We start from the raw sequence: 20,935 nt of genomic DNA, 5'->3' as shown, positions 1-20,935 counted from the left end.
CAGGATCCAATAGGTTTAAAGCTTAAGGCATCACTAAAAGTCTTCAATTTCTATTTGCTCTGTTAACGATGAAGTACATTAAAAGATGCAACTGGCATCAAAGAAATTTTTTTACAAATGGCCAAAGCCACCAAATCCAATACATTCTCAAAAAATACAGATTCACCAACATGGCAGCAGAGAAAGGGGGAATATGTAAAAAAAATGAAAATGAAAATGAAAATTTACAAAGCTTACACAGTATGGCATTAGGCCTGCGCTAATGACCCTAAAGAATTATACCTTCCCAACAAAAACAAAGAATTCCAGTTAGAAACAGTGCTGACCATAGTTAGAATGCCATTGCTCCATCAGCCCTCAGCATCAATAGTCCTTATCCATGCATCCTCACCAATGCAACAATAGTGGGGATAAGGGTGTTCTCAGAGTTAAATTAGTGCGTACATTTGAATACTACCACTTGAGATTTTACAGCAGCCCAGCAAGCATGGCACCTGGATCAGTATAACCCGCAGGTGTGACTGATGATTGTGGCTGAACTGGGGACACAACAGGTACTGCAGCTGCAGTGGGAATGTTGACCAAATGTTCCTTGATGAATTCCTTTAACCTATAATAAGAAAGCTTACATAAATTTCCATTCTCATCTAAAGACCAAAGAGTATGAAATCAACATCAACATACTCGAACGTCAGTGATGGATCTCCTGATGCAACCGTTATCCGGAGCTGAGTTATGTCTGATGGATCTGTTTCGACTCTAATCTACAATGATATTAGCAAATTCAAAGATAGGATAAGCCATGTAAAATAAAACCATGGAAGAGAAAATCAACTAGTTCAAAACAACAGTTAAATATGAATTCTAATTCGAAAATTCAAGGAAAGAATGCTTCTAATGAACACGAAATAAGCCAGTAAGGGCTAGACTTAGTTCAGAAAAGAGAAGCCTAGTACTGTCTGGCAGAATGTTGATTAATCTCCAAGTCAACCATTGCTTAATTAAAATGAGTGAATGGCCCCAATTATAACTTTGAATAAACATTGCTTAATTATATATGGATATATATGCTGCATACACCAAGATTACTAACAAAAAGTTTAGAAAACAAGCCACAGTGACTTGAGTTATTACAAAAACTCAAAAGATGAAAGTAGCCTATGATAAAAAATGAATCATGAATTCCAGCATATGCAAGGAGTAATTATGAATTCCATATTCTTACCAAGCAAAGCATAGCATGAGTGCTCTCTGAATAGAAGGTAGTGCTTGCAACCAGATTGTTTGGATTGACATCCTGTATAAATGGCACCAAAGTTCAATAATCTCGTGAAAAAGGCTGTCGATACATAAATAGATAGTAACTTACAAGTCCTGGGGTAACTGCCAAATGAAGACTAGTAAACAAATTGGTCATTTCAGGAAGAGATAATGGCTTTACACCTCGAACCTGCCATGGTCATGAAAGATTCATTACAGCAATACTGCAACAAGGTACTAACAATTCCCATATGCTTCACTGAAATAAAGGACACAGCAAGCATAAAGCTACAATTTTAGTGAGTTCAGAACAAGCATAACAAACTTTTGTCGCCATCCAGCTTCTTTAAGGAAAAGGAAGTACATAGTTCACAAAGAGGCTCTGAGCCTCCGATGTATATTATTATAAGATGAAGTAGGCACACCACATCGGCCCATCCTTTCTCTAGGATTATCATCAGACCCCAAGCATCATAGATTGCTTGGAGAAAGAGTCAAATCAAACTGAAAAGTAGATCATAGCTAGAAATCACATTTGAAAATTTGATGTAATATTTGAACTGAAAAGACAACTATGAACTATGTTTCTAAAAGGACATTTCCATGGGACAATTCACTTATACAAATAAGATCCTTGTTCGTTTCAAAAAGGGGTGTCCCAGTGCATGAGGCTCCAGCCTATGGTGGGTTTAGAAAGGAAAAATATATATAGCCTTATTTAGCCTTTCATTTTTTAATAGGTTTTTTCTAAGAGAATATTGTATTAAGCACAATACATCTTCTAAGCATATATGATCAAGGGGAAATAAAGGGAAAATCACTAAGCAAATTAGCAACAATTTGCATTGTTAATACCAATTCTGAGGGCTTCAAAAGTGCGAAATCGTATTAGCGAAAATATAAAAATTACCGTTCTCAGTTAGGGAATTTTCGTGATACCAGATCAGAGATCCTGAGTTTTGAATCCTGCTAGGTCTATCTATTGTGAAATTATAAGTCTCCACCCATTTAAATTCAACTATTCAAGTACACTTTTTGGGTCTATGAGTATATTAAATGTCTCAAGCCCATAAGTGAAGGGGATGGGTTGGAATAACCAATCGCTGGATAAAAGCAATATTCTGCGTATCTAATTTTTTCTTTTTTCTTTTTGTGTACAGTTTTAGTGTAGTTTTCTTTGTTAATTCTTCTCAGCTTGTTCTTTTGAACAGTTCACTGACTGTCAGAAGATTTTCTTTATTATCAGCAACCTTAATCTGCCGAGTATGTTTATATCAACAGTACCTACATCTTCCATTCAAAATATCTGATAGCAATCTAACAGCAATAAATCATTCATCTGCTGATTCGATTCCAAGTCAACTTTGTGCATCTTTCTGAGCATTTCTTGCTATGGAAAGTAAATTGGGAAGCAAAATCTTACAACTTCTTGAAGCTTCAAAGGTGGTCCAGATAGTGATTTCCACTGGGGAAAAAACTCTTCAGCCGATACTGATATAGGCAGCAAAAACTTATTCAAGACAGCTGGGAGCCGAAGTTTGACATTAACCTGTGTAAGAGAGAACATTTTTCAGACTATTTTTTATGGGGGATAAATTCATATTCTTGGATTTATTAAAGAACAAGAGACACAAAATAAAGTAAGGGTTAGGACCACTGCAGTTCCAAATTTATAGGAGAAATCAAGAACAGCAATATCTCTGCTTGCTCGATGATTCACCACTTCAAGTGGGCATTGCACCTAGAATATGTCAAACAGAAAAGGTAAATCAAATAAAAATATTTCTTAAAAGAAAATACATGAAACCAATGTATCATGCTGTTGCCCACCTGTGCTCTAGGAGGAATAGTATCAGGCACCAATGAGAGTTCCATCTTTAAGTGGGTAGGAGGTAATATCAGTGCTCGCACTGAATCAAGAGGTGAAGTATTCTTGTTTCCCAAGAAAAGAACAAGACGCCCATGATGGGCTCGCCACTCGGCTTTTAGTCCAATCTAAATAAAAGAAAGGCAAATGAAATAGTAGCAAGAGCCAGAGAAAGAGACGTAAAGCATGTGGAGAATAATAAAGTCATTATTCTTTCGTTTTCACAAGTAGTGAAGTAAGAAATATTACCATTACCTGGCTTCACATATAAACTATTCCAAACATGCGAAGTTGTGCAACAAACCTGAATGTGCGGGTCTTCATATAGAACCCCATTATCTTTCAGGCTGAGCGCATGAAATCTTTCACCAATATTGACAATTGGCTGCAGAATAAAAAAAGAATTACTTAGCAGCATGTAAAATCAAGGAGAAAGGGGTATACATGTCCTACCAAGATAAGGTTAAAAAAATGAGTAAATCTATGGAAAGCAGTATTAAAGTGACAAGTGCCCACTGGTGTTACTAACAGAGAAACTGCAGAATAATTTGCAAGCTGCGTGTTAAAGTATAAGCTCGATGTAGGTATCTCATAATTGACAATGTTGGAGAACAATATAGACCGAAACAATACCTGGATTGAGCTTGACTGATCATCAAGAGTTGCTAAAGCTAAGGGACCTGCCGCAGTTGTAGTAGCATCCAATCCTGAGATCAAATTTTGCTCTGCTGGAACAGCACCAGCCGAAGGGCCCTCTATAGCAAGGGGGCCCAAAAGATCTCCAAGAATGTCTGCTGATGTGATAGGCTCTGGTTCAACTGTGCCTACAGTCCCATTTTCCTTGGCCGATCCCTGATCTCTAGAAATAGCCTCCTGCATATTTGCCAACTTTTACTGAATTCTATCTATTAAACCAAGAACAACAACCACCTGCCTAATTTCAAGGGAAAGGAAATTTGGAATCCAACCGTATCTTGACGTGGCAACTTCACGAGACCTAGCTGATTTTCTGGTAGAGACATGCTGACAGGATGTTGATCAGCTATAACTATGGCATTGGATGTCTGTTGTTGACTTCGCAGTTTTATTGCACTTTGTTCTGTTGTATCAACCTCAGCAACTTCAGCCTTCCTCAGCAAAGCAGACTAATTTTGAAAGGGTAAGTAAAATTAGAATCACATTTAAATTTTATCCTACCCAATAGCCTTTTTTGACTTATACTAAATAACAATGCCATCTTTCTAATAGTAACTTTCTAAAATGTATAGGGAAACACATGCTTACCTTGCGTTCTGGGTATTTCGGCATTTCAGCCAATACATCAATCAAAGAAGCACCTTTCTTACTCAGTGCAAAGTATTCAACTGCTCGTTGCTGAATCTCAACATCAATAAAGGTCTCATACCTGCAATGTGCGATCGAGTTTGTCACAAAATTAACAATTTTGTGAACTTAACTATAATTTAAAAAAAAACTCAATATAGTAAAAAAGAAATGATGAAAAAATAGTCAATGTTACTTTCTGAATATCACCCATATATGATCCTGCAATTCTGGATCAGGGGGCTGTGTATGCATCAAAATCTTGGCGTATGACGAGAGAAGAATGGCAACAGTAGTTGTCCTGGAATAAACAAATTTATGTCAATCAAAATGGTCAAACTGCTCAAATAAACAGATTATAATAAATATACAGAAAATTGTCCATCTTACGATACTGTAGGAAGCTTCTCATTGATAATGGCAAATATTTCCTTGGGGCTACAACCAGGTCTTTGGGCCAAAAGGTGACTGTACTCTCCAAGAAGATAAGCACTGACCTGGATTAGGAGTTAAATTAAATTTGTTCAATTTGTAGTTACACAGGTTACAAATTAACCAGCATTTGAGTTTTTAATATCACATTGCAGCTTACAGACAGATAAAAGGTAAATATCAGCCAAATGGGACAAAAGGGTAAGTACACTTTAAGAAGTCTGTTCCTCTAATTGTTCGGGCATGGGGAACATATATAGGAGATCATAATACTAGCTATCATATAAACATATCCAGAAGACATATAATTAACGCATCCATTATGATAATTTTCACAACAACAACAACAACAAAAACACATGTGGAAGAATTAGAAAGTCAATAAAAGAAGAGAAAGTATAAAAAAATTAATTAATTAAGTCCTCCATCCATCCGCCTAAGCTACTAAGAGAATATCTTTAGAGCCTGCAGAAACATCCATAATGGTTGCTTGAAAAAGTGCCTCTGCCTTAACTTACTAATGAGATAGAAAAACTCATTAACTCAAGAACAGTAAGGTAAAAAAGTTATGATAGGCTACGGAACGATCTCTTTTGGATCTGAATTAATTGTAGGAAACAGTCTGCGCAACCGAGGGAAAATATTCGCCAAATATTCTCCCGTAGTCAGAAAATTACGAAACTAAGTTTGATCGATCCATAACTTCTTGATCTACGTTTTTCATATTTACGCCCTTCGCAGTTTCGAACTGCAACTGAGACGAAAACATGTTAGAGTGGGATGATTGTGGTGGTGACGGGTGAAGTGGATGTTAGGATTATGGATGATAATGGAGATAAGAATGGATGGTTGATGTAATTTAAGGGATAAAGATAAAGGAGGAGAAGTGGTCGAGATTCCAAGGAGGAAGGAGGACTCGACAGACGAGGGAGATTAGAAAATAGATAAAACATTGCCAACGGTAGAGATAGCTAGTTAGTGAAGAGGGAGAAGGGAGATTAGGGTAGAGAGACTAGAGAGAGGATAGAGAAAAATAGAAACCAATATTTATTCATCATTATGATTTTGGCTACCATTCACATCTTTATAGAGGCTAGCCAATAAGTCAAAATAATAATTATTAACCCTAATTCTAGTGGACTCCCGTTGATCGCGTTCGAACGGGGTCAACCGCGTTCGAACGCACAAAAGACGTTCTCTGTGGATGCGAACTAATGCGAGCGTTCGAACGCGCCCGATCGCGTTCGAACACACTTTTTGCGTTCTCTGATTTTGCGAACTGATGCAGGCGTTCGCAAATGCGTTCAAATGCGACCTACCAAAAATTTATTTTAATAAAAATAAATAATTAATGCAATAAGAAAAAACACTAACTAGGTGTATCAAGTTAATTCCAAAAAGGGAAATCTAGGTTATGCCACTTATGGTTGATTGAGATTAATGCAGAATCTTCTGATCAGACACTACCAAAGATGTTTTTCCTTAAAATACTATATATGACTTCAAAGGCCACTGGGTGCCAGAAAGTATTACAAGTATTGTCGTCTCTTTATTTCTTTTTCTGGTTATAATGGCTTCAGATTATGGGAAGCAGGATAATAAAGGGTGTGTGCTAGAACTAGAAGCATTGGAGGGGCAATGTTAGCTACATAGAAGTAGCAGACATAAAGAGAGAGGGTGATGGTGGTTGGGAATGATTGTGCTGACAGTATAGCTCTCTATAGAACTGTACACTTAAAGGCAATCGATTAATAATTACATTTGTTCAATTATGCAGAGTTTGTGAAACAGTGAATCTTGAATACCTAAGTACCCACGGCCTTTCATAAGTCTAATATTTCTATCTCTAGAATATATACATCCAATCTTTAAGGTGCCTCACAAGCACACATAAGCATGACAAGACTTTCTTTAGCATGCACTATAATGAATCCCAAAAATCTAGAAAAATTAAAATTTTGAAGGTTTTTTTATTATTATACTAAAAGGTTCATTAACAAGAAACATACACTTGCTTGTTAAAGTAAAAGTTCAACCTATGAGAAAGCATGTTCATATACTGTGACAAAGTTCTATTCAGTTTATAAAGGTCAAATTTGTTAGGAAGAAAACGAGGTCAAGACCCAAGTACCTTGACCATTGTCTCATGTAAAGCAGGCTTGTCGAGGTACTCTCTAGCCTTTGCTGCGGCGTATGTCTGATACAACTTACATGAGTCAGATTCCAAACAGGAAAAACACTAAAAGACAAAGCTAAAATATCATAACTTCAGAAATCTTAGATTCAGCACAAATCACTTAAGCCACCTGCAAATCTTCATTGTTGGTAACAAATTGAACCACACGGTACCATATGTCATCACTAACAAAATCTCCTGCTTTATCTATAAGCTGGAGAATGACATCGACGTACCTACAACAAAATAAGGATTATTAATTAGAAATCTGAATAAATGATCCATACAATTCATATAGTAAAGAAAAGGAGGAAAGGTGCAGACCAAATTGCTTATTCAGCTGTGTGCAAAATGATATGAAGAAAATGTAAATTATAAAAAACTCACGAACCCTTAGTAAGAAAAGTTTTGTGCCCATTCTATTGTCTCATATACTCTTTATACAAATATGCATGAAAATAATCAACACAGGCACACCATAGCCATATGTGGTCCCTTTAATTTCTACATATTAAAGAGTAATTTTCTTAAATCTAGTATCAAAATGCGAGATCTATGTAAAAATAACCTTACAAATGATAGATCTAGCAAAATTAAGCTAGATCTATCATGTATACATTCCATATTAGTTTAAGTGTAAAAAATAAAAAAAATAAAAATAAAGAAACTTAAGGGAATGAAAAAAATACCTTTTGATGGGATTTGAGGAAGAAATCTTGAATTTTGGAGAAATTCAAAATTTTCTTTGAATTCCTATAGTATAAAGAGTACTTTTCATGGATCTAACACCAAAATCATAAATCTATGTAGAAAGACTCTTATAAATGATAGATCTAGCAAAAGTTTGTACACCCCCGATTAGGTTTTAAAATGGAAATTTAAAAAACTAAAAAGAAAATCTTAAGAGAATGAAAGAAAAAATTAACTTCTTATGCAATTTTACGAAGAAATCTTGATTCCGTCCTTAATCTCCTCTCTTTCACTTTCTCACTTCCATTTTTTTAAAGTAAATTGTCTTCCAAAAACTAACACATAATGGGTTATTGGATTTTCAGTAACACCCAACCCATGCCACCATGTTGGTTCGCGCACACACGTATCGACAGGCACGGGTCCATATAGCCCATGCCGGGTGTTGATATTTCATAAGTATGGGACATGCCGGCCAACACAATCATCCTTGGCCTCGGTATTCTATTGCTTCATTGGAGGGGGGAAAAACAACTTTAACATGGACACTTTACTCTCCCTAATAATACCACTCTAACATAAGTGAATATTGTTTCTATTACTTTTTCTACAATTATACTAATGATATGTAAAATAGGAAATGTGCCATTTGAGTTCCATGAAAATCTAAACATGAAGCAAATATAACATTTCAAGTGAATAATGAAAAAGGAAAAGTCATAGTCAAAACTCTGTTGCACTCGTTATAGAAGTATACTTTGAAGTTTTAAGGCATAATGACTGTTATGCATGTCATGGATGGCCATGCCGACCGGCACGGGGGCGTGCCATGCCGATCCATGCTGGTCATGTGCCAATATAGAGGCATTTTTTAAAAATTTTCCTATTTCCATCAATCTTTAACAAATCAACTTTACTAATTTTCTTAATAAACATGATATGACATGTGGAATCTTTTTTTAACTTTTTCTTATTTTCATCAATCATCATCAATTAATTTTTGTGATTTGTCATTCTTTAATTTCCATAATCATCATTTAACAAACATAGAATGTTCAATTATATTATAGAGTATTCCATCATATTATGGAGTGTTTAATCATTAATATTAGTTTTAATGAATATATTCAATCATATTATGTGTTGAATAATATTTATATTCAATTGTTATTTTATTTTTAATAAAATATATTATTTACAAAAATAATTTAAAGATAAAATATTGTAATGTAAGTTTTAAATTTTAATACATATATTTAAACAAAAAATTAAAATTTGACATACCAAAGACCCCAAAACATCTCTAAATATCCTAAAAATTTTATTAAAAATATTATAAATGCGTGTCAATGGCACGCCTCGTGCCGATGGTGGCACGGCACAACCATCATTGATGCATGTCTAATATGACATAATGCGAAAACCAATAATGCTTCAACGGTACTTGCAACAGCAATAATGGCCAACACTTTACACCCTACTAGGGTCTCAGATAATCAGTTAGTGGTTTTGCCTTTTATGACATCATTTTGACTTAGCTATTGTTAGAGGTGATGCCAGGGAAGATCCTTCAATCTTTCAAATTTAAAAAATTGATCTATTGTTATTTTATCTCACTTCACTAAACAAAGCACTAGGCATGGTTAAATCCACTCTACTCTTGACAATTAACACAGGGCATCACAGATGTGAAGGTTTTAGTCTAAAATATACAAATACCACCAAATGATAGGACAAGGATATTTCTGAATTGCACATGGAATAGTCACAATTTGAATAAACTCTCTACTCAGGCTACTAGAGGAGGCATTACACCATTTTCCTATCTGCTTAGCAGCATAACATGGAGCAAAATCCAGCTGGAACCAACCCATGCAGATATGTTTTGAAACTCCATATGAAGTTGTATAGTATGTGTCAGTAGGTAGAAGAACAAAAAGAAATAACAAATGTTGAGTTGAACTAATTTCCAGAATGGTCATGACGGAAGTTGGAATATGTACCATGAGAGATCTGGAGCAAATTTTTCTGCTAGAATTGCAGACTTCAGCGCCAATTCTTCACGCATCGCAAACTCCGCCGTACTAAGATACTAACATAAATAAAAAAGATGATGGCCGGACTATCATAAAGGAAGAAACTCTTGCAACATGATGGTGATATTCTTATCACATAATTTGTGCAATGTGCCTGAGCACTTAATCTAGAAATTAAAGGTACATACAGCACAAGATTCAATATTACCTGCAATAACTCTTCGACTATATCCTTAGCATTTGTCACGTCACACATTCCATAAAGCAGATCAAGAGCACGTCTTCTTATACTGCAAGATTATAACCATAAGAGGAACACAACTTAGACTGGAATACAATATCAACCATAAGAGCACACACCTTAGACCTTCCCTTGGGTCAAATTTCATCAATTCTTCAATCTACTAGTTGGTCTAGAAAAGTTTTCATTAAACATAGTTTTCAGATTTTTTTCAGATTAAATATGGACTGTTTTATTCTTTAATGGTTTCATCTTGTGAGTTACTTTTTTGGCAAATGTTTTCTGCATCAATTGACATCACAGAATTTATATTTTATTTGCATCCAACCATAAAACAGCTAGGTATAGAATGAGTTAACTGTTTTGAGAAAATTACTTGATTGAGACCTGCAGAAAGAAATGTAAAGCAGAACAATAGGACACAAATGGAGAAGCATTCCCATGACTTTAAAATATAGCTATATCCACTTTAACTTGTAGTGTTAATTGTGCCATCTCATAAGTCATAATAGAAGTGAGCATTACTGTAATAGGACAAGATCTGACATTTCTCCATAAATAAGAATATGCAGAATAAATGTCACTGCAATTCATCATCAACAAAAAGAAATTAGCAAACTATATAATGCTACCAAAGACATCTTTGCTAGCACAAGACAGTATTTGCAATGAGATCAACCTCACAAAATAACTAGGAATTCTTCTGGTATAATAACGTAATGTAATAAAAATATAAAATAGATGTTCCCAGAATTTCAACAAGCAAATGCACTGTGAAAACCTAAAAAGCAAACCTGATATCAGGGTCTTTTAAGGACGTAACAATCTGAGCTTGATGTCTTTTGATAATATCCTGCACATCTGTGACCAACAACATCCTGGTCATGTTCTCCTGTACCAATTGCACATTAATGTAAGAATAACACTTCCATTTATGCTATGATTGACAAGCTCTGTCTACACAAGAACTCGTATGGCCATGCACCTCAACCAATATAAGGATAAGAAATGCCAAAGATACATTAACTTGCTATTATAATGCAAATGAGAAATCTTACCAGGCCAAGATAACGAATGTTTGGTTCTCGGGCTGCAATAAATTTCCCAAGTAAAGCTACACACTGAGACATCATCTCCTTTTCAGCATCAAGATGCATAACCTGTAATCAAGTTCAGAGGAAAGTTCACATACATTTCAATTTTATTAGTAGTAAATTTTCATATGCCTATGCTGAATGCATGTGAAATTTATTATGTTAATCAATTCATTGCATGCCTCCAAGCAAACATGGACATCAGTTCAAGCCAAGTCAGCAGCAGCAGGTTCAACCTCAGACAGTTTTGCATTGGAACTAGCCTTGTATTATTAGATAATTGACTAAGAGCAGATGCAATAGCTTAGTTTTAAACAAGAAGGATCTAACAGTTGCATGCTCATAAATAGCAATCACGCAGCGGGAACAGGAAATCCCTGCAGGAAAATAAGTTAAACTTCTCAATAACTAGTTCCATTATGTTGCACAAAACTATAATCAAGTTTAATCTTCATGTTAAGCCTGAGGAACATGAAATCAAAAACTGCATATTTTATGCTTGCAACCTAATCAGAAATCTTACCAGAGCAAGGGCCTCAAACAGAACAGCATGAGATGCATTACTTTTGTTGACATTTTTAACTACATCTGTACCCATTAAAATACGCTGCAGAACCTACACAACCAAAATGATTAATCAAGAATCTTGAACTGATTTATCATGAGTCTAACAAGCTAAACCCTACCTCAAACAGAGCCCTTTTTGTATTTGGATCTTCAATAGTTGGAAAATATTGAAGAGCCCGCATTGTCTTAACCTGAAAGAAGTAAAAGTTTTATTTAATGCTTAATAGAATTCGTGCTGTATACTATTGGGCATTGCTTTATGCAGACCACTGAGACAATTGGCAGGGAAAAAGAATTTGTTTATCTTTCCAACAACCTAGTAAACGCAAGAGAAAAACAAGAAGGAAAATGTTGTAGCAAATAATCATAAGAGGATATCCATAATTTATATTGCTTTAGTAGCTAAATATAGGCAAAAGAAAATCCACCAGAAGTGGATATGATTATTTCCATCAGAAGTCACATTACCAATCTAATCCTTAAATTAACCTGGCTTCTCTATTCACATAACTGATAAAAATCCATTACAGATATGATATACCATTCATCTTGCAAAATTCAGTTGCCATGTATAATCTTAACGCTTAGCATCCCACTTGTTGTATCCAAGAGTATCTTTTCGTGTTTGCATGAAAAAAAATCAGTTGGCTAATAGAACAGCCTGAATTCAGTACCAAATAAATCACTTGGATTGGTTAACATCCAGCTCATTCAGAGCAATACTAGGAAGAAGATGTATGACAAATCGTGATACGCAATCTATTGAAATTCCTAACGAAGCTTACTGATGTATCACCATTCATAAATGAGATGGAAAACAATCAAATCACAAATCCTGTTATGCAATATTAGTCATGCCCAAAAATTGGGCATGACTAATATTCACAGAGATAGTGTATTAGTATGACTGCATATGAAATAATGATGATAAAATTGCAAAGATGATGAAGCTCAGAGAATAGAGTTCTATCAAATTGAATTATGGTGATACGGACTGTGCAATGACAAAAACATATAAAGACAGACAAAGAAAGAAGACAAGCCAATCATACTCTTTCAAAATACATGTAGCACAAATAAGATAATTGCCCTTAACCTGAAGCCAGGGAGATGGAATTCCATAGTAAGTGTATTCTTGTGGAACATCTTGGTTTCTAGCCAACCTCTCTAAAATTTTAACACATTTTGGAAGACAATTCCAATATGCTTCAACGTTGTTTGATACTAAAGAAACAAAAAGGCTCATGACAGATGTCAATACTCCGAAGTCGCGTTCATCTAGAAGTTGTGTCATACGATCAGACCTGATAACAGAAATAACAGAAAACATCAAAGATAACTAGCAATACGTAGTTTATTATGCTTATATAAAGTGTGCACGAGTACAATACTTACCAGCCATCAACATTGACAACGTCAGGATTCTTTCTATAGAGGCGTAGAAGACATAACGCGGCCTTTTTTCTGACTAAAGGCCTGCAGCTACTGGAAATCTAATATAGTATCGGCGCTATCAACTACCAGTACTGTTCATATAGTAGCAAATAGGAGATGAGAAACTTAGATATTCTTACAAGTAATTTCTGGACATCAGGAGCCAATGATTCAGAAAAATCCTTCCCACCAATATTTCCTACCTGTAAAGAACAAGAGAAGTAATACATAAAGGAAGGTATAGATTGAGGGCATAAATAGCCAATAGAAGGTTGCCCTTGTATTAGTTGCTGTTTAACAAACAACGCATGTTTATTAGAGACTAGTAAAGTTCATCTTTAATAAAGATATGGTTTGTTTTATAGCTTAAAATAGTATCAGCTGAGCCTTGTATTTTATACTTCCCATCATTTAGAAAAACTATGTTAGGTGAACTTTAGTCATTCCGTCTTCATCTCCTCTTCAAAGACTAACATATGATATGTTGAGGAATAAGGTAGTGAAAGATATTTGAGGGAGTTGCCATGGGAGGGGGGGAGTAGAGTTCACTCAGCTTGTTGAAGGCTTGATCAATCAGTAAGCAATCAAAACTGAGCATGGACAGAAGCTAGCTCAGCTCAGTAGGTCAAGTTTAGATATTGCTCAGACAGGCTTAAATCAATCGCAATCGTAGGATCCAAAATGACTGATTAATTGATTAACAATAAAGAGTGGATATAGCTAATTAATAGGTATCTCCAATTCTCCTTTCTTCTGGTCAACCTCGAAGTAGCATCACCACTTCGCAGGTCATGTGAATAGAATATACAACTAAACTAACACTTAAAAATTATATATAAACATCTAGATGCACATCTCTGTTACGTGATGGAATGCACATGTAGTGGGATGTCATCGTGCCTGGTTTCATGAGGATAATGTTGCTTCAGAATCCGAAAATAATTTTTCATATAAAACCAGAAAAAATGAAGTATGCAGACTCATAAAACCACCAACCCAATAAAAATATTATTGGATTTGTCAGATAGCAAAGTTTGATTGACATATTTAGAATAAAGAACCTCAAGTTCTGATATTGGTGTTCCTCCTGAAAGTTATTGTCAGTTCACTGAAGAAAAAATGGCATACCATTGTCAAGGCCAAGCACTGGAAGGTTTCATTTCGCCCAATAATATCATTACGCACAGTGTTTATAACCATCCTTAGGAAGTCGTTATTCTCATTAAGTAAGCAAGATGTCACTATGTACCCAACCTGCAGAATCATTTTGATAATGAGTAAGGCGACATATAAGGCAACGAATATATAATATTCAAATGAACATACGATGCAAACTATATTATTTTCTCCATAAAGTTAATTAATTATTCTGTCACAGATAACATATTGTTTGACAAGCAAAACAAAAGATTCTTCTCAACATGTGAATTTGTAACTGTTATTATTGTACCCCTCCCATCTTCAACCCTACCATATATCTTCATGTATTAATGTATATGCATATAATATATATGTAAGTATATGTATATTCACGTCTGATTCATACTTCATATCCATTTGTCACAGGACTATGTGAATTTCTATGTGCATTTTCCAATTTGATTGATCAAGTTCATGCCAAAAAGAAAAATTGCCTCTATGAATTGTAAGAATGAAATAAGGAATGCAACTTCATATCAAAGGATATATCACCTGTTTCTCAGGATACTTTGGTGCAGATATCAAAGAGACGGTCTCCGTATGACCAAAATCAACATCATACCCCAGCATAAAAATGTAAAGCATTTTCCACACATATTTCTTTTTCTCATAATGTGATAAGCCCTGTCAAAGAAAACACCAGATTGTCAATATCTTGTCAGTAAAATTGATTTCACTACTTCACTGAATGTATATCTGACGGAAAAGAAGGAATTTTATTTATCGATATTAAAACTAACTATCATTACTAGGAAATTTTAACCATTATCTTTGCACTTGAAGTTCCAAGATTTTTTAAAAAAAAGGAATGCCTACTCTAATTCTTGTATTGTCAACCAGAGGATGGAGGCGGCATCATATAAGAGGGCAACAGTATGCAAGTGGTCAGACAGACTTCATATCCTTCACCAAATAAAGTTAAAACGTGCACGTGCAGACTGTAGGCTTATCAAGAAAGCTCAGCGGCTTGCGAGCCACCCAGCTCGGCTCATTTAGAGCTCAACTTGAGATCAACTCGAGTTCGATTGGATATATATATATATATAGAATAATTGGAGTTATTAAAACCATTGGATCTAAGAAATACTTATATGCTCTCTAAAACCCCTAGATCACCCAAACCCATCTTGCCCAAATCGTCCACCGACCTTCTTCTCCTTCCTCTTGCCTCCACCAACCACACTCTTCTTCCTTTCGCCTCCACCAGCCTTCTTCTTTCTGACACCTCAAGTCTTCAAACACACACAACACCCACCCCCACCCCCCAGAGCACCTATGAAGAAAAATCTAATTGGGAGCAAAGAAAGAGGAGGGAGGAAGATGACAAGATTCCACCACCACTTCGTTTGTGCGTTACTGAGAAGGGCACGGTGCTAAGTAGCCGCACGATCAGCTACCGTGCAACACACAGCAACCAACTAGAATTTTCCCAACTATGGCATGGAATATTTATGTAATAATAAAATTTACTATTTATTGATCTTTTGTGCTGATTTAGTCTGCTAACTAGATGATGATATAATTTTCTCTAGTTCTTCTACAATTTTATAATTTTTTTCTGGTTCCTCAAGATCTCATGAATGTTAAAATTTCTCTTGTTCTTCTACAAATATAGACTTCTTCCTCTCCCCTCAAAAATGTATCTGATTGATCAAGAATGTATCAGATTGATCGAGAAAATATTGGATTTGGTGTCTTCGGCCATTTGTGAGAAAATTTCTATAAAAAGTCAATTGCATCTTTAGATGAACTTCATTACTAACAGAGAAAATGGAGATCATCTTGGTTGAGTATTTTTTTAATCTATGTCCATGCCCATGAAAACCATTATCGAGTTACCAAGCCGAGCCAGCCTTATCTAGCTCATTTCTTGCTTGAGTAAATCGAGCTCAGAAAAAATGCTATCGAACTAAGTTGGGGCCAACCCGCTCAAGTTCAGCTCATTTACACCCCTAGACTGTATGAGCTGATGCACCACATCGCCAATTCGGTGTCTGTTAAATGTTGGAGAATAATTTTCATTTACCAAATGGGAATATCCAAGAATACATAATAAATGGAAAGAAAGAGAGAAATTTTTCGAAGAGAAAAAAAAAAATGGGAAGAAGAGTAATTTATTGACGACATACTAAAGTTTATATTGATACATTAAAAGTTTATAACTGACACGCTACTTTCATTTAAATTCTGCATTCCGTTGGCGTAGTGTCTGTGGTTATGCCCAGTACATCACAACTCCCATTCTTTCAACAACTTAATAAACCAATGCTTATACCGACATTGATAATGACCTTACCACCAAGGTACTGGGAGGCTAATTTCTACCACTGAGAAAACAATAATCAAAACAACCTTAATAGCTGCTAACTAACTAGCAGTCTTATTCTTTCAACTACGACCGGATGGTAGATGTGGATTCATGGAATTAGGCAAAGTATAATCGTAGACTAGTTTTAACAAAAATTTTCCGTACCCCCTTCAGTATCCTTAATTCCCCGAGCTATAGTTCAAGAAGTCCTTCTAAAGCGCCACATAATAATAACCGGCTAGCCTCGCTTAGCATTGCAGTTCTTCTTCGACATTGGAACAGTGTCAACAACAATGCATTCAAGCCCATCATACAAGAATACGCCTCAATATTCAGCACCAAATCCAGCTAATTGAGAGCATAACAGCACAATCTACAACCATGCCCTCAATGAGCAAAGGAAAAGAGAGCTGACCTTCTCGTTCTTGAATCGAGCCCGGATGTTTCCGAGCTCCTTATCGACCCTAAGCCGCTCCTGTTCCTTGTTCTGGCAATTCCGCACGTCGCTGATGAAGACGGAGAGCCCTCGCATCCCCGAGAGCGCCATCGCCCCCTCCGACCCACCTCTTTGCGGCGGACCGGATCACCACCGCCCCTACCCCGGCGCGATCGATCCGAGAACTGCGTCGGATCCGACGGCCCCACCCCACGAGATCCGCGATCCACCTCTCAAGAATTGGAAACCCTAGAAATCCTAGACTTCCAAAAGACGACGGAGATGCGACAGGGAGCTCAACTCCTCTTCTGATGCTGGATTGGGAAAAAATAGCGTAGAAAATTCTCCTATTTTTCGACACCTTTTCTTTTTTTCTTTTTTTTCTTTTTTCTTTTTTTGTGCCCTTTTCGCTGGATTATGGGATTAAAAAGTCGGCTTCGGCCAATTGGGAATTAGGAGATAACGCATTGTAACGTCGTGACCAAATAAAGAAGACTTGTGAGCTCCACTCCCCTCTGCCTGGAGGCTGGAGCTGGCTCCCTCTCTCCCCGGTCTTAGTTCCTTCTGACCCAACTGATCCACAGCGTCTCAGCGAAGTAAATTGGGTTGATGCTACCATTAAGGTGTCCTAATGGTAATCTACTCTTTATGTCTTGATTCTTTAAAATATTCAAGATGTTTCCCTGTCTAAAGTCACCGTGGAGTGTGGACCTAGAAAGAGTTAACGAGCCATTTTGAGTGACATTTTAGCCTTATAATTAAGTTTCTTAGTCAACCGCCCCCACTAGCCTATCTTATTCAAGAGATGACGAGGAGATAAAAGCTGCTCGTCAGTATCCTGCAAGCGATAAACGTAGTTGATGACTTTTCTACTTTTAAGTTTTTGTTGGCATTCATATTGGAGGTCATTGGACCTTTTGGAGGCATGGTATTATATCCTATTGCCTGGTGTCCTAACTTTCAGTCGCTCTCCGAGAAGATTCTATCTACCCCAGTCTGGGTTTGGCTCATGGGACTATTATGCTGGTCTGCAGACCTCCTCTTAGAGATTGCCTTGGATTTTAGACGACCTCCGAAGATAGATAGAGTATATCCTTGCCCAATCTTATGGTCACTTTGTTGGAGTTTGTGTTCAATTGATCTAACTAGACCATTAAGACAAACTCCTCTCATTGGCCCTCTGGTTTATGAGAATCCTCTTTTAGTTCGTCTTAGTTACAGTGTTGTTGGTCTTAGATTAACAATCTGTCCAAAGATGATTTTGGTTGGGGTAACTGGTTCCTCAACATCAAAGATGTCTGGATTTATACTTAAGTATAATTATGGCATAGGGTGAGGATGGGGCTTAACTCCAATATTTGTAGGGCTGTTTACACATATATATATATATATATATAAGGCCTAAACTGGGCTCATTTGTTGTATCTCAACCCTCCATTTCAATTTTTAATAGAAGTAAGAGGGGAAAAAAACTGTCTTTTGCCGGAAAGAAATAGTATAACTTTTTATAAGTTAACTCCTAACAATTTGCTGATCTCTCATCAGATTAATAATGCATGTATATATAAATTTACATCTTGGAAAAGGATCGAAGGTGCAGAAAATAAAAATAAAAATAAAAACATAACTCAAGTTTATGGAAGAAAGAAGAATCTTATCAATTTAGACTAATTGCTTATACTGTTCTTTAGCTTGTTTGGAGATACGGATGTGTAAATTTTTTTTAACTTTTTATAGAGAGAAGTGGGAAATTATTGATGACCCAAATTGGTGGGATTCAATCCGAATATACTCATACATTATAAGTCTTTTAATCATCTATTCAACTATAATATGTGCTACATCTACGCAGAATACGTTATTTTCCTCCTCATGGTTTTTTTCCCCTTTGTATAGCTCTTTGTGTGTAGTGAAATGGTAAATACAATCAATAGTCGTTATAACGAAATATGATCATAATTTCGATTTTTAACTTAAAAGGCAAAAAAGAATAAAGAAGAAGAAAATATAAGATTTATGTTTACATTACTTCCATTTAGCATTAAAGCATCTCGAAACAAATGAAACTAAACTGCCGTATATTAAACAAAACATTATGGATACGAGAAATATCTAATGTTAGATAGTACTCCTAATCTTTCTTCTTTCTTTTTATTTTTTATTTTATTTCACGGAGAAGAGTTGCTAAGCCCAACGAGGAGGGCCAAGGCGTTGCTGGTCAACTGCGCGAGGCCAACCACGTGCCTCCTCACCACCCTCTTCACCACCCCATCCACGTCACCCCCTTCGAACCCGCCCATGCACGTGTTCTCGTCGGTCAACGCCGCGCTGACCCATGTCTGGACGTTCTCCACCGCCACCGTCTCCCCTGACCTCCTCATCCCCCCCATCGCATCCAGCGACTTCTCCAGCTCCTTCACCGAGTTGCCCACCATCGCCACGCAGTCCTCCACCGCCGCCGCCTCCTGAGGCGTCAGCGCCCCCTTGGTCGACAGCCTGTTCACCAGCGCCGACGTGTCCACGGCGGCTGTTAGGGTGACGGAGACCGCGGCGCGGGAGAGCTCGAGGAGGCTGGATCGGATGGTGGAAGAGAAGCCGGAGAGGGAGGCGACGCAGGTGCTGGGGTACGTCGTGTTCTGACAACTGAGGGTGATGAAGTCGTCGTTCGCATTAGTCGTCGCCTTCTTCGAGTCGTATACTCTCGCTGCGTTGCATGAGATGGAGCCAAAGAATAGTAGGACGAGGAGAGTGGTCGTTTGGACTTCCATTTTATCTTGACCTCTCTATGTGTGTATAGTGGACTGGATCATGAGGACCGGTATATATATAATAGAGAGAGATCAATTAAAAAGTTTTTAATATTTTCCGACGCTTCTTGGAAAGTTCATAAGACCAGTGATGTGAGTGTGCAGTGGATGTGAATAGCCTCGGATTACGAGGTAAAATCTTTATTAATTAATCTTAAATTGAAGGGTCGAGCTGGAACTCGTGAATGCGAGAGCCACGCCTCTGAAATGGTGCAAGGTCAACGAAGCGAGTAGTGTTATAAGACTTATAGTGTAGCTTCGGGAACTTTCATCCAAATGATTTGATGTTGGGAAACGTGTCATTATGCACACGTCCAGTGGTTAAAAGTTAAAAGAGAGATGCATAGCTAATCTATTTATTTGAATTGAGGGGAGTAGTGCGTGGGTGATTAATTAATTAGAAGCTTGAATTAAGTAGTTGACCATGGGATATGCTGTCATCTGAGAGCCATTTGTCTGTTATCTTTACCCAAGTCAGCACTCAAGGTGTGCAAATCTCGGTCTTTGGTACAAGATTTTTATTAATTCTTCCACAACTATAATTAATGAAAAAAAAGAATTGCTAAGTTATGGGCTGAGGTCCACTCGGCTAAAAGAGCTCGGCCCAACTAATATAGCCTTACTTGGGCGATGAATTCTCTTGTTGATGATATTATTTTTAGAATCTTTGAAATTGCTTACATATTTGGTGAAGCCAAGCTAATTAGCTTGCAAATTGGAATAGATCATTGGATTATGATTGTACCTACGATAGTAGTTTTTCTTCTAAACTTATTCAGATTTTTATCCTCCAACTCTAACAGAGCATTCTATACTCGTGTAAGTTAATCTACAAATTCTTATCTATTTTATTTTTTTTAATTTAAAAAAAAATTACTAACATAGCCTAGAGGTTCTCAGTCCGGAAAACTACAACTACTATGTTCTATACTTTGGCATAGAATTATTTTATGTAAATGTAATTTGTTCTGTATTATTTAAACAAACTCGTGACCTCTCGTAGAATTAAAAAAAAAAAAATTGGCAGGTTGTATTCCCATAATTTCTTTATCTTCATGAATTAA

General features: G+C 36.5%; 2 protein-coding genes across 2 annotated transcripts; both read right to left on the bottom strand.

Annotated features, from left to right (window-relative positions):
• Window positions 1-30: 30 nt before the first annotated feature.
• On the bottom strand, window positions 31-17,623 carry LOC140784756 (AP-2 complex subunit alpha-2-like). The gene is made up of 27 exons (XM_073132296.1): window positions 17,044-17,623; window positions 14,813-14,944; window positions 14,249-14,374; window positions 13,261-13,323; window positions 13,082-13,179; window positions 12,783-12,990; window positions 11,806-11,877; window positions 11,643-11,735; window positions 11,084-11,185; window positions 10,820-10,917; window positions 9,993-10,074; window positions 9,752-9,840; window positions 7,189-7,294; window positions 7,014-7,079; window positions 4,841-4,947; window positions 4,647-4,751; window positions 4,412-4,532; window positions 4,096-4,272; window positions 3,761-4,000; window positions 3,432-3,512; window positions 3,091-3,255; window positions 2,915-3,001; window positions 2,684-2,809; window positions 1,370-1,450; window positions 1,226-1,297; window positions 685-764; window positions 31-610 (listed from the first exon to the last, which is right to left on the bottom strand). The coding sequence occupies exons 1-27, from the start codon at window positions 17,173-17,175 to the stop codon at window positions 469-471; spliced, it is 3,051 nt and encodes a 1,016-aa protein (XP_072988397.1). The 5' UTR covers window positions 17,176-17,623; the 3' UTR covers window positions 31-468.
• Window positions 17,624-19,072: 1,449 nt separating this feature from the next.
• On the bottom strand, window positions 19,073-19,856 carry LOC140784461 (21 kDa protein-like). Its single transcript, XM_073131880.1, has one exon. It carries the CDS (start codon window positions 19,830-19,832, stop codon window positions 19,233-19,235), a length of 600 nt encoding a protein of 199 aa, XP_072987981.1. The 5' UTR covers window positions 19,833-19,856; the 3' UTR covers window positions 19,073-19,232.
• Between the last annotated feature and the right edge of the window lie 1,079 nt (window positions 19,857-20,935).

Source organism: Typha latifolia, chromosome 3 (assembly GCF_019914945.1).
Source record: "Typha latifolia isolate L0001 chromosome 3, TyphaL0001v2, whole genome shotgun sequence".
NCBI lineage: Eukaryota > Viridiplantae > Streptophyta > Magnoliopsida > Poales > Typhaceae > Typha > Typha latifolia.
The sequence above is the reverse complement of the archived record's forward strand: the minus strand, read 5'-3'. Positions and strand labels throughout refer to the sequence as shown.

What these genes read in the sequence shown, in the direction of transcription:
- LOC140784756 (XM_073132296.1), bottom strand. Translation starts at nt 17,175, where the DNA reads ATGGCGCTCTCGGGGATGCGAGGGCTCTCCGTCTTCATCAGCGACGTG. An exon ending in CTGATGTCCAGAAATTACTT is followed by an intron (nt 13,180 to 13,260) that starts GTAAGAATATCT and finishes ATACTATATTAG; the next exon opens with ATTTCCAGTAGCTGCAGGCC. An exon ending in ATATGGGTGATATTCAGAAA is followed by an intron (nt 4,533 to 4,646) that starts GTAACATTGACT and finishes CGCACATTGCAG; the next exon opens with GTATGAGACCTTTATTGATG.
- LOC140784461 (XM_073131880.1), bottom strand. Translation starts at nt 19,832, where the DNA reads ATGGAAGTCCAAACGACCACTCTCCTCGTCCTACTATTCTTTGGCTCC.